This window comes from Kwoniella dendrophila, chromosome 10 (assembly GCF_036810415.1).
Source record: "Kwoniella dendrophila CBS 6074 chromosome 10, complete sequence".
Classification (NCBI taxonomy): Eukaryota; Fungi; Basidiomycota; class Tremellomycetes; order Tremellales; family Cryptococcaceae; genus Kwoniella; species Kwoniella dendrophila.
Window position 1 is genome coordinate 723,157 of NC_089485.1, and position 13,936 is coordinate 737,092.

At 35.8% G+C, this 13,936-nt stretch overlaps 4 protein-coding genes across 4 annotated transcripts; 2 read left to right on the forward strand and 2 right to left on the reverse strand.

Moving 5' to 3' along the window:
* Window positions 1-462: 462 nt before the first annotated feature.
* Window positions 463-2,228, forward strand: L201_007225 (uncharacterized protein; the record flags this gene model as incomplete). Its single annotated transcript, XM_066222936.1, has 10 exons — window positions 463-592; window positions 682-726; window positions 814-915; window positions 980-1,038; window positions 1,102-1,116; window positions 1,175-1,299; window positions 1,371-1,401; window positions 1,467-1,615; window positions 1,719-1,893; window positions 2,025-2,228. The coding sequence occupies 10 exons, from the start codon at window positions 463-465 to the stop codon at window positions 2,226-2,228; spliced, it is 1,035 nt and encodes a 344-aa protein (XP_066079033.1).
* A 1,448-nt stretch (window positions 2,229-3,676) lies between these two features.
* Window positions 3,677-5,583, reverse strand: L201_007226 (uncharacterized protein; the record flags this gene model as incomplete). The annotated part of the gene is made up of 2 exons (XM_066222937.1): window positions 3,677-5,432; window positions 5,492-5,583. The coding sequence occupies 2 exons, from the start codon at window positions 5,581-5,583 to the stop codon at window positions 3,677-3,679; spliced, it is 1,848 nt and encodes a 615-aa protein (XP_066079034.1).
* A 4,497-nt stretch (window positions 5,584-10,080) lies between these two features.
* On the reverse strand, window positions 10,081-12,239 carry L201_007227 (uncharacterized protein; the record flags this gene model as incomplete). Its single annotated transcript, XM_066222938.1, has 2 exons — window positions 10,081-11,656; window positions 11,764-12,239. 2 exons carry the CDS (start codon window positions 12,237-12,239, stop codon window positions 10,081-10,083), a joined length of 2,052 nt encoding a protein of 683 aa, XP_066079035.1.
* A 459-nt stretch (window positions 12,240-12,698) lies between these two features.
* L201_007228 (uncharacterized protein) lies at window positions 12,699-13,546 on the forward strand (the record flags this gene model as incomplete). Its single annotated transcript, XM_066222939.1, has 5 exons — window positions 12,699-12,859; window positions 12,999-13,126; window positions 13,214-13,285; window positions 13,347-13,458; window positions 13,519-13,546. The coding sequence occupies 5 exons, from the start codon at window positions 12,699-12,701 to the stop codon at window positions 13,544-13,546; spliced, it is 501 nt and encodes a 166-aa protein (XP_066079036.1).
* Window positions 13,547-13,936: the final 390 nt, after the last annotated feature.

The window sequence follows — 13,936 nt, forward strand, 5'->3', positions numbered from 1 at the left end:
ATATATAAGGTAGAGTAATTATGATAACGTAATGACAATGATGGTCGTCACTGTCAGAGATAAGTTATAGCAGCGCTGAACCGGATATTGGCGGTTACGGCTAATTAAATACAGGAGTTCTATCACAATCAATTCACTCCTTTATCAAAATATCTAATCTTTGGAATTGAATGCATCGTATATCTCATCAAGGTAAACAACAGACAGTATCAATTCTGTATATAATCTCAATCAACTTGTATATGCCTTAGACGATTTCGAACTGTTGGTCCTTTTAACCTCAGATCGACTTTCAATAACGCGACGACCGAGTTTTAAGGAATATCGCGTACCGAGATATAGTCGAAATTTTTAGCAAGGCTTATTTTAGTCGTCCAGCCCATCAAGTGTAACGAAGAAAACAGCTATATCAGCTAGAGCTGGACATTTAATTTGAAGTGTAAAATCAATGATAGATATATGATGACAGGAGACAGTTTAGGTGAATCTTCAAGAAGTATTACTCATCCTCATCATGAGCAACATTCAAGCTCAGTGGACAGTTTTGTAGATAATGGAAAAGGTAAAGGAAAGAGTAAAGATAATGAGAATGGTAAGCTCTCTTATCAAAGTCTGCCTAGATGTTGTTAGCTCGTGCATGATTTCGGCAATTCACTGATATTTCATTCATACATTATACAGGAGAAACGCATCCAATGGTAGATTTCACAGCTGGAGTAATAGCAGGTCCGTTTGATTTGCCTATATATTTTCGCTGAAGGAGACAAGGTGATATTAACAAGAACCTTCATATCTGATACATGTTTCATATAGGTGCAGCAGGACTTATAGTCGGTCAACCTTTTGATGTGGTAAAGGTGCGGTATCAGACACCTCAATATGCTGGAAAGTATAGTTCGACGTTCAGTGCATTGGGTAAGTCTCAATCGGCATTGCACTGAATGACTATCTCATCGACTGTCAAACGTGATGTATACAGGAGCTATCGTTAAGGAAGAAAAGGTAAAAGGGTTATTCAAAGGAGTCACGTCACCTATGGTATGTCATAATCGAGCGATGATATAGGATATGAACTGATCATGAATTGATTTACTGGGTCAGGCTGGGATAGCATTCGTAAGTGACCTTTGTGATTGATTGTAACTTGTCTTTACTGATTGACCAAATGAAATAGATAAATGGGATAGTCTTCACGTCGTATTCATTGTTTATGAAACAACAAATACCTCCAGAATCTCTACATGAACCTAGTCTATATCAAATCTTTTTAGCTGGAGCTGGAAGTGGTGTAGTAGCGGCGTAAGTCCCAGATAGTTTTACCTATTCTATCCCCAAGAACATGTGTACTGACTAGATGAACACAAATATAGGACCTTGACTTGTCCGATAGAATTGATCAAGGTAAGCTTTGATGTGATCATCATTTTACTTTATGTTTTGACTAAATCCAATTCCTCTTGTGACAGATACGTGAACAATCTGCACCACCTCACGTCAACACATCTACTATAGGCGTACTAAAACACGTCATACGGACAGACGGTATCAGAGGACTGTTCAGAGGATTCCAAGCTACCGCTATAAGAGATTTAGCTTATGGACCGTATTTCTTCACGTAAGTCGAGTTATCGCAGTTACTAGGTATGCCAAAGTATTCGAAATGAAATCCCTTGCTAATTTCGCTGTGCGATGCGTTGTACTTCCAAATGTATATATAGTTATGAAGGAATGATACGCTTGTTCAAGTATATGAAAACACCACCTTTACCTGAGAATACAAGAAAACATGAAGGACATACTTTGATAGATGAAGCTGAGATGGAATTATCAAGTGGATTAACCTGGCCGGAATTGATGACTGCTGGTGGGATTGCTGGAGTTGTAGCTTGGATGGTAAGCAGTTTTATTTCAGTTTTCATTATAATAGCTGTATGATGGGAAACATTCAAGCTCTCAACCATTCTATCTTCTGTAAATCGCTTACCGTCCCCAACATTGCTATTATCACTCTGGCAAATCATTAGGCAACTTTCCCCATTGACGTGTTCAAAACTCGTATTCAATCCGCTCCTTGGACAACAACATCAGATCTTCCCGCACCATCATCATCTTCCAAACTCAATATGACTCTGCGTAAACCAAGTTTATGGAAAGTAGCTAATACAGCTATAAAAGAAGAAGGATGGAGAGTCATGTTCGCGGGATTAGGTCCTACTTTGATCAGGTGAGTTTTTCCAGTCCTCTGTGTTATTCAGTGTGAATGGGAATATTGCACAGCAAAACGGGATAGAGGATCTGGACATATATATGCAGGACATCTGCATAATGATCTTCCGTGTAGCCATGGCCAGATGTATAATGCAGATTCCCATGACGTCGTTTCAAGTAGTATGACCAAGAGAAAAGCTGGAATCGGACATGGATGACTATGACTAGTCGAATCTAGCTAACTTTGCTCTTCCCGGTTCTCTCTACCATAAAAATTAATACAATTAGGGCTGTACCGGTAAGTCTGAATTTTTCTTCAACTTTATCGCAACCCGATCCCGATATAACGTCGTAAGCCTTTCACAGAAGAAAAGAGTACGCTGACTTTTTATGTTTGTTTACGCGTTTGATTTTCTTTTGGTATTAGACAAATATGGTGATTTTTTTGACGTTTGAAGCTTGTGTTAGTGCTTTATCATAAAATTGCTACTATGTACTGTCATCAATATACATATATATATATATATATACGTTGTGCTTAATTTACTTATTATATCTGCATTAAATATATACCGTCCTTCCAGATTAGAAATGCACTTTCATAATAATTAATGATTAATTATCGTTGTTTATACGATTAACGATTTGAGCAAGAATTACAGCTACTACTGTATATTCATGACTTTATCGATACAGCTTAAATTATTGATAAGCTAATCTAGCTAAAGCTGAATCTATTAATTTAGTGGATACCGCGTGAGATTGATCAGAAGGCTACCTTCTCGCTTTTCGGAATTTGATTCGTTTTTATTTACGTGAATGTTCCTGTTCGGATGTTTTTAACTAAGGCAAAATACCTTACATGGCTGTAACTGAAATGGCGTTCTCTTGCAATTTGAAGAACATCAGTTCCAAGTTACAAGTTACGATCACCTAAAGATAAAGTGTGCTGTTTCAAGTTGTAAAATATGGTGAAAGCCAAAAGCTTATCTTGGAGATCCTAGTCTGACATACTCATGTCTGTTTGTTTGCTTACTTCACATCGATAGACGTTTCAAGCGCGAGAGAGAGAGAGACAGAGAGTCAGAGATAGAGAGAGAGAGAACGCAAGTTTATTCAAATTTGTAATTTATCACATATTGATGAATATAACAATGCTATATACCTAATTTAAACCCTTTTATGTACTAAACAAACGGAAAGCGAAATCAAAGCAGAATAAAGTAATCGTATAGTCCATGCAAAAAGAATGTTTAGAATGAATGAATGGATTTTAATGTCCAAGAAAGGAGTGTATACAACGTTATGGCCAAATTATATGAACTAGGTATGATACAATAAATAAAAAAAAGGCCTGAAGCTAGAAAAAAAAATGTTCATACTGAAATGTCCTGAAAAGATGATAAATAATAAGATTGTCCATAAAAAGGATGAATTGCTATGTATACATGTAATAAAAAGGCATTGTTTAAGCGTAGATTCTCCAACCTTCATTGTTTTCTTCAGCTTCGAAATCATCATTGTCGATTGATTGAGGTTGTGGTTGTTGTGAAAAGTGTAAAGACTTTTTCGTAGGTAAAATATCGATTGACATCAACTTTTTATTTAGGTTAGGTGGTGATAAAGATATAGGAGTTGAAATGATTTCATCATCTTCTTCATCGTCATCTTCCCATACGCTTTGATCGTCATTTGTAGGCGATAAAGATGATACGATCAAGCTAGGTGTCGAACAAGTTATGACTGCAAGTTTCCTTTCTAGTACTGGTCTTTGTGCTTGACGTTGTACGAGACTCAAATCGTTGATTGCATTTGTTAAACCCAAGAAAGATGAAGAAGAACAAGTTTCATCTTTTGAATTACATCTTGTTTTTGGTGGTGTTATTGGACCTTCTTCTTCTTCTGATTCACTCAAACCAGCATCAACGTCAGAAGAATCAATTATTGAAACTACTTCAATGAATTCTTCTCCGGAATCTGAACAATCCATCATTGCAGGATGAGTGTTTATTTGCGATTCCATCTGTTCTTGTTCTTTTTGTAGATCTTCTGAAGTGAATGATCTCCATAATCTTGACTTTGTTGATGTACTCGCTGTCGTCATACCGAGAGGAGATTCACCATTTGAAAAAGCTTTTCTTAATGATCTATCAGCCAATCTACCTCTTTCCAAACTTTCTAACCATTTTCTTTTACCTTCTTCTCTTTCATATCGAATATTTAATCTTTTAATTTGATTTATCCTTGAAGCAATTTTAGTTAATCTTGATAATTGCGTTGCATATGCCATTCTATATTGTCCAGGTAAGAAATGTGCAGGTGGAATTGAAAGTAAGAAACTTTTAGGTGAAGTTGCAGATGATGAAGAAGAGGATCTTCTGAATGGTGTGGCACAAGTTGAAGAAGAGAATACTGATGTTGCAGGTGTAACTGGAGAAGGTATATTATCATTATCTGATTCATCATCTGATAAAGATTCCATTGATGATGAAGAAGCAGATCGCGATCGAGCAATACTTGTTGACGTAGAAACTCTTCTTTGTAAATCTTCACGACTGATACCACAATTATCAATGATTCCGTTGATTTCACTTTGAACTCTTGTGAATTCTTCCATTTGTTTCGAGGTTTCAGATGCAATTGCCCAGGGGAAATATGACCCAGGTAGTTGAGTTTTGAGTAAAGGAAGAACATGTCGTCTGTAGGTATCTACAAGTAAAGATCTTGCTGCTCTTCGATGTACTCGAGCAGGAGCACAAGGTGGGGCAGCAAGTGATGGTCGAGTAGGTGCGACTTGAGAATTACCTGATAAGAGAGGTGATAAGAGGGACAATAATAATGATGAAGGTGTTCGACGTGGTGTGGCTGGATTTGACGGTGTTCTGCTAAGCGATGATGAAGTTGATGAAGTTGATGCTACACTTGATATACTAGAACGTGGTGAACTAGGGACAGTAGTAGGCGCAGTGAAAGATAATTGAACTTCCTCTACTACCCGATGTAATTGGGCTTGACATGATATCGAAATAGGTAGCACTGTGGATGAGCCGTCAATGAAGTTGATTGTGATTGATGCGTTAGGTAAAGAGAAAGTGACATCGTCGATAATACCACAAATCCAACTTGATTTCTCGCCCATAAGCACATTAGGACATTCGAGATCTTCTTGGATACATAATGCTTTGTGAGCAAGAAGTGCTGGTGGCAGAGGCAGTGATCGCGAACTGGATAAGAATAATCTCATCAGCTCAACATATATAGCTACTTTTCAGCGATTACTTACGTGTATGGGTGAGTAGGCAAAGGAAGGGTGAAAAGGATAGTTAAAGGTGAAGGGTTGGCCGAAGTTGGCTGAGGCAATAGTCGAAGTAACATATTGGTAGCGGGTTGCAAAAATTGGTTGTAGGTGATGAGAAAGAACAGAAGAGGTTTCGTTTCCTACAGTCTTTCTTATATTACTTGAAGTCTGTAGATAACCAAAGGATAGTTTCACAGAATGATGAAGACCGATGGTGCAATTGGGGAAAGTGTAGACCGGTTGTTTCACTTGTATCGTGTGGTCCAGATTTTTGCCGATTCACCGTGTCGCAGATCCAAAATACACGAAGGTATCAAGACAGATCAACGTTTTATGTGAAATGTAGCCAAGACAATGAGTTGAGAAAAGATAACTAGAAGTAGGTATGATTATTATGGTAATCAAATAGATTTGACAGGTCTTTATAAGTGAATGTGATACGGGATTTTGAAACGTTTGATATCTTTCTGACAATGGTGTCAGAATAACGTTATCTTGAAAAGATCAAAAAAGCCAAAACCCGTGTTGGCTGTACGACTAGGTGTAATTTCTATGTATGTATCTATGTATGTATGTATGGTGATGATAATGTCGTTTTTATTTTTTCTACTTTTGCTTTTTATGGATTCGTCGATGTATGTATGCGATAAAGAGAGTTGGTTGGAATCGTAATGATAAGGGATAAAGGGACGATGATGTCGGATATTACGTTGATAAGGGAATTTTAATGCGGGAAGTTCTCTATAAAAAGAACGAGACACGAGGGAGTAGCAGCAGGTGAAAAAAGAGAAAAAAATAGATTCGGGAAGGGTGATTCTTTTATATGTATGATTTCAGACTTTTTTGGACGATGGGAAAGCAAAATCAAGTCTAGATTCTTTATATATATAGATACGATGGGAGTATTCAATGAATGAATAACCTATGACCTATGATCTTTGATTCCCTTCAGATCGTTATGTTTTCATCACCACTTTTTATGTGTTTATTTTGTCTGGAATTATCTAAATTAGACAGAAATGATTGTGAATGCTGAAGTGATTGAAGTTATTACTGATGGTGTATTGTGCTAGTGAGTTGGTATCAAGTTGAATCAATAGTGGTGAGATTTTTCGTGATATGATGCTAAAAATGACTGGTGAACAAGTTGATTATACGAATGTATATATATATACATATATAGTGCTATATCGAAAAATTGATGTCTCTCTTCAACTGACTAGACAGTCCTGTTATTCCGTCGATCTATTGTTGTATATCTAGTGGAACTTGCGGAATGATTGAATAGGTGTAAGTTGGGGAAACAGAAAAAAAAAGTGCGTAAGGTAGGTAGATCTTTTTTGATTCTAATTTGAATTGAAAGTGGGACGTTCTTCTATTGATTCTAAACTATTTTAAGCTTTCTATTTCTATTTCGTTTGTTTTATCTTGAGAACCGAAAGATTGGGATAAGTTGATTTTCCCTTGTCTGAGATTGAGATTGTATGTTTAGTAGATGATGATGAATATATAGGTGACACCGGAGGAAGTTGCTTATATGATGTGATGATAAAATAGATATACCGATGGAAGAGAATATGATGGAATAGAAAACAGAAGTATTGAATAGAAAGTCTATTGTGACTCTAAAGATGATTTTGATAGGATTGAGACGATGGGAAAGCGAGATATAGAGAGATGAGATGTCTTAACGTTTGATAAGGATTGTTGAAGATGTATTGTACGGTATACACTGGGGTTATGCAGTTAATGATGAAAATGCAGACTTGTGGAATGCAGAATTTGATAATATTCCAGCTGCACACCACCACTGAACACGTTGTGGTGGTGGTACGGTAATGGTACGGAAAGGAATTATGTTATTTTCTAATTTTTTTGCTCATAATTCAAAATCAACTAAGTTTTTCATTTCATTTCTTTTTTCTTCTTACTTATCTCAGCTTGTGCCTTGTTCAACAATCACAGTTACGAGTTACAGTTACCGCAGGGCCGAACCGCGTCCCTAAAAGTATCCTTTCTTTGTTTCCTCTGCCTTTTTTCTATCCCTTTAAAGTGTACAGGTAAGAAAAAAACTAAATTTTGTCGATCTAAAGTTTGCTCTGGACCGATCAATTTGATCAAAGTTGTTAGCGCTATAATGCGATCTATCGCGTGTTTAAGGGAAAACAGAAACAGAATGGAAGATATCTTACATCATTTTTCCCTATTTGATTTAGGGTTTATGTAAAATTTGAAGCCTATCATGGGCCGGAAGGTTTAAGGGAAAAAAAACCCAAATGTTCTAAGTAAGAAAGGGTAAAATGTCCAAGCACAAAAAGATAATTTACCGAAAAGTACTCGGTATTATCATAATATATAACATCATAGAAAAATTAAGCTCCCGATGAAACAATCTGACATTTTCCCCACCGATTCAGGCAATTCTTTCCTTATTCTTTCTGTCAAGGTAAATAATTTATACAGTACAGTAAATATTCTCGTAAACAAGCCTTTTTTCTAGCTGGAATACATACCATAGAAATCTCACATCATTCAGAAAGTATGTGAGGTTATATATTTCGGTTCAACAAAGAGTGGTGCATTTTTTTTTTTGAACGGCAGCCACACTGTATTGTCGTACTTTCCTGCGGCGCAGAAGAAAGAAGAGTTACTCGAGTGTGCAAGTTTACGAAATACCGTGTTTACATCCGTTTGAATCCGATTTATTCGGTTTAACCTCTTACCTTTCATTCTATCATTATAACCTGATCGTATCGTCCGATGAATTGATGTATTGATGGATTGGTGATGGTTTGATGGATTAATTGGATTCGATAATCCGTCAATCAGTCAGTCTCACTGTCTTTTAACAAGGATTAGCAGATGGAAGCGGATCGGATTGCTTTGGTGCGAGACACGAAACCTCCTTTTCAAATCAATCGATCAATCGAAAGGATCCAATCTAGCGCGAAAGGAGTATTTTGTACTGCTGATCTTTTTTGCTTTAAATGTAATACGGGGTGATGCATCTGTGCACATCAAAACTTAGAGGTAATCAATCAAAGGATGCTTGTATGGGAATCAATCAAATACAAAGTTACGCTAATCGCTTCAAAACACAGATCCCCTTCAAGTCGCGCTATCTTTACATGGAACTTTTAACTTCTAGCTTAGACTTGGGAGAATGTTTCTGAAAAACACATCTCTCTTGATGTCTTATTCTTTTAACTGTTAAAGCGAGAAACTAGAATTATTTTACTTTATCATTCATTACCTTACTTATCTTTGAACCTTGCGTATAATTAGTTCAATTATTTGAACCGAATTGATCGACATAATTACTTGTATACTGCTAGTCTTAGCGTTTACGTCCACAATTGCAAGAGAAAGGTCCTTGCGCTAATAAAAAATGGACAGTACCTGTTCTACGGATATTATGTGGTTCCTGATTCATCGATTTTGGTTAGACCGGATTCTCGATTTGGTATCTTTTTGGGCTTCACAACCTACAAGTGCGGTATGTTATTCTCTAGAGAAGTCCATATACATAATGGAAGTCTCGAATGAAGAACGGTGGTGAGGGAATGTCTTGAAGAGCCGGTATAGTTGATGTTATGTGTAAAAGGGATCCAATCGGTATCCGTTCAATGTTTTGTGATGATGCAATTTGTCTTTGAAATAACGATGCGTATGATACGAGTACCAGCAATTTCACTTAGCCATCCTCACAATCCGAACCCGAATAACCGTTCCGTAGTGAGAGTACGATACTCATAGTTGACTTTATTGATACATGTGAGCATGTTGATAGATACAGTACACAATCTCGAGTAGCTGCGATCCTCATACCTCAATGGGCTTGGAAATCATATGCCGTAAATTCCTTAGTGTTTTTACCATACCCATGTGGACTAATGAGGTAGTCACGCACTAATTTGATGTAACGGGATGACCAGATGATAACGGAAGTGGCTTTTCAAGCGGGAAAAAAAGCCAGTGCCGATAAAGCTCAGTATTGATAACAATGATGTGTGAAGCTATTCCGTTATGCATTTTTACAAATTGATTATATGTTCTGTACGTATATGCGTGCAGTACAGCTATGATGATTGTGGCTTATTCTTCTTGATACAGCTGTCAACGATGACGATAAGAACACGTATATATTGCATATTGATATAAATAGATAAGCAAAGCACGTTTTCGATATCGTCCAGCTGTTACATGCACCACATAGCATATTATACCGATACTGATAAGGAATGCATAAGATTAGTAACGACGTTAAGCAAGCATTTGCCGAACTCGACACCCACTACCTCCATCTCATGCTCATCCTATGCTTATCAGCCATACCATCATCATTCAGAAAGATGAGGCCGAGATGTGTCTACAAGCTATTCAAATCCAGATAATCATCCTTGTTCTGTATATCACACGTTACTACGAGAACGGATTGTAACAGGTCTCTAGTATCATTGATCATGGGTATATCATGTGCATGGTATTAATTCATTTACATAAATGGGTTATGTTGTATTTCATCCGAAAAATTGAAAGCAGGGTGTCATGGTAATCTTGTCTACATTATGATATTATGCTTTTGGTTTATTATAAGTTCTACCGGTTCCTTCTTGATTTACCGTTATAGTATTCTGACCATATGTATGTTCATCTGAATCTGCGTTATCTATTAACCAATCTTTGTATGACTGTTCATTATTTGGATTACTTAAATATTCTTTCAATTTTTTATTTTTCATTTCAACTTCTTTTCTTCTCCATTCACTTAAAGATGATGGATTGACTACCCAAATTTCTACTTTATCGTCTTCTTTTATCTCGTTCTCATCATGATTTGTACCATCACCATACACAGATGGGTTACATGAGTTACCTGGATTTGAATTTAAGCCTAAACCTAAGCCTAAACCATTATCAATATTCATTTCTCTTAAAATCTTCCCTACTGAACCTCTATTATTAGTTAATATCGTATAACCTAATTCCAAACCAACTAAAAAAGTTTTTAACGTATGTGAAGAAGGTAATTTTGATTCTATATTTATACCTTTTGTTATATTGGGATTCGATTTTAGTAACTTTGATCTTCTTTTAGTATCTTTAAATTTCTCTTTCTTTCCTTCATCGTTAACATCATTGAGTTTATTAGCTTGTTCTTCTTTATGTTTCCTCAAAGCAGAGGGATCAGATTGAATTTCAACAATTTCTAACATTTGTTTGACAACAGAAACGAAACCTTTCTTGAATGCTGTATTTACATTTTTACTATTAATTTGACATGTTGAACCATCATATTCTTTTGGTAATATATTAATTTTCAAATTTGTTAAAATACCTGATTTACCTTTCCATCTACTTCCTTGCCAAAAATCTTCATCATCATCATCATCAGAATTACTACTGTTACTACTACTAAACATTATATGAGCTCTACGTTTTTCATTTTCACCACCTATTATATCAATTATATTAGGTAATCTATTTTTAACTTCATCTGTTACCCAAAATTGAATAATATTCTCATTTAAAGGCGATAAACGATCTAATAATTCTTGGATTAATGGATGTTTCATTTCCCATTCTAATTGATCTCTTAAATCTTTCGTTACAGGTATATGTGGTGATAATTCTAATTCTTCATTAATGGAATTTATCTGTAAACATCTAAATCTAGATTCTAAGTCTGAAACGCTTTTAGGTAATTCTAAATGTGTTGAATCACAACATAATGCAACCAAAACTGACAAATCCAGTAATATATTTTTACTTGGTTTCAATTCCTTTCTTTTCGGTCTGTTATTTGGTATTATACGTTTATGATCTGCTAATACCAACTCAACACCTAAATCTCTAATAGCTTGGAACGTTGATTTAACCCTAGGATCAGAATATCCATTGACCGGATTCTCTTCTAATCGATTTAGAACATATCGTATTTTTGGTGATGGAAATCCTTTTATCCTAGGATATGATTCTGCTGCTTTAGCTAACAGCTTGGCTTGTTCAATAGCTGAATTAGTCAATGTGATCGTCCGAGGTTTTGATGGTCCTGCCTTTGAAAAAGATACGGATGAATCTGATTCATAATCAGAATTTATGTATGAGTCTTGTTCACGAAATTCAGCCATAAGACGAGATTCCTTCATACTAGAAATATATATGAGATAAATAAAAAGTTATATCAGTACTCTATATCCTTAAAGACCAAAATTACACAGTATGACATACATATAGTAGGATCTTCACTTACTCACGTATTAACTTTAACCCAAGTTTGACCAGAATTTTCAATTAAATCAATTTTAATTTGATTTTTTTGTGGTGTACCATTTCTTTGTTTCCTTTTACTTCTTCCTGATGAGGTTCCTTTTCTATGTATATTATTAAAATCATTATAATCTAAAATTTGTGAAATACTAATTATAGGCCATTTAGAAAATTTAACTTGTTCCCAAATTCCTAATAAATTAGGTATATTACTTGATATATTTTCATTACTTCTTGGTGGTATTTCAGAATTAATCAAACTTTCTATATAATCTTTTTCATTTTCTATTGATAATTTAAATTTTTTGATACCAATTATACTTGATTGATTATATGTTAAAGGATGATTCCAATCTATTATAGGTGATTTATATATCGCATTTTCACTTTCTTCTTCAATAAATTTGTTTATAGAGTCTAATAAATTATTTACCTGTTGTTGAGCTAATAATAGCTGATCCATCCTAGTATATTTGAGCTTCAATAATGATCAGTCACACGACTCGCTCACTGAACAATTGCAATGTAAATTATATATGAATAGTTTGTAATCGTTCATGCAGTTTACCGATTTCATGGAAATTTCAGTTCGATTTTATTATTCTTTGCTTTGCGGTGAAGTCATCATATCAGTAAAAATCAGGGTAAAGATGTAACCTTAAACCACGTGGAAAGGAAGATCTGCTGTGAAATAAACCGTCTTTTTGCTGTGTATTGTTTTGCTGTTTTGCTGTTTTCGTTCTTTTGCCGTCGCGCTGGCTAGATATTAATTCAATATTGTATCGAGAATTTCATGAGAATTATTTTATTTCTCTTCCATCCTTGTTCGTTGATCATCTCCAAAACATATATACCCATATAACCAACAGTACATCACGCTCATTTTATATACCTCATCAATAAATCACTTTACATCAACATAATGGAAGTCTTAGGTCACGTCAATAACCTTAGTGAATATGCTAGATCACTTAAAGATACTAGACTCTCATCATTGAGACATCCAGGAGAATTCTTCGATTATCAACGTGTTTCAAGACCTAAGGATATGCAAGAATACCTCAAAAGAGCTAATTATAACGTGTAAGTACATATACAACATCTCTTGACAGTGTAGAAGCCCTTCTTTAGGCAATTCAGGCAAAGATCATTGCATGTCGGATATATCTCTACATCAGATATATGTTTGGGCAAAAAGCTGATACTCTTTCGTTGCACGTAGCCGATATTTCTCAGCCAATTATGCTATCGTAGTAGCCCTTCTTGCAGTATACAGTCTTATCTCAAACCCACTTTTACTGGTTGCTTTAGGTTTCTTGATTGGTGGTTTCCTCTCTATCAACAGATTTGGTATGTCCCGTTCAGGCGCATTGAGCTAGGAAATATCCTCGCCCCCTCAGAATGATAGGGAGCTGACATCATCTCCTACTAATATAGTCCCAGAACCTATAGAATTCAACGGTAAAGTCATCACACCTCAAAACCTCTACATTGGTCTTTTCGTTATTGGTATGTCGGCTAGCGCTTTACGAAAGTATTTCAGCAATTAGCTAATGATTCAACTTTTCAGGCATTCCCCTTCTCTGGCTCGCTGCACCTATTTCAACATTTTTCTGGCTTGTAGGAAGTTCAGGTTGTTTGATTGGCGCTCATGCTGGTTTACTAGAACCAGGAGTAGAGTCGTAAGTCCTATTTCATATACCCGGAGCGAATCTAGCTAATGATATATCACTACATTTCAGTGAATACGAAGGTATCGAAACTGTATAGACTTCGTTGAGTGGAAAGAGGTTTGGAGGGACCAAGGAGACGGTACATTTTGATGGCGAGGCTCGAGCTTCCACAATTTATAGAATAAATTTCACTCATTTCCTTCGTTTTAACGGTTTCTTTTTTTCTTTATAGATATTTCCGCTTGATGTGAGATTTTCCCATGCTTGATACATGATTCTTACCCGCATTTCAGAATCCAGCTTGCGTACTTTCTGAACTTGCTATGTTGAAATAATTGCAATTTCAAGCCTGCCTTTTCATCCTTCGGTATCTACAGCACTGCCACGCGAGTGTCGCGTCATATAGTAATCGCATTCCTCGCTCTATATATTGAATTATAGCTTATGACTTCTGCATTTCGTACTTTTGTTCTCCTTTCATTTACCA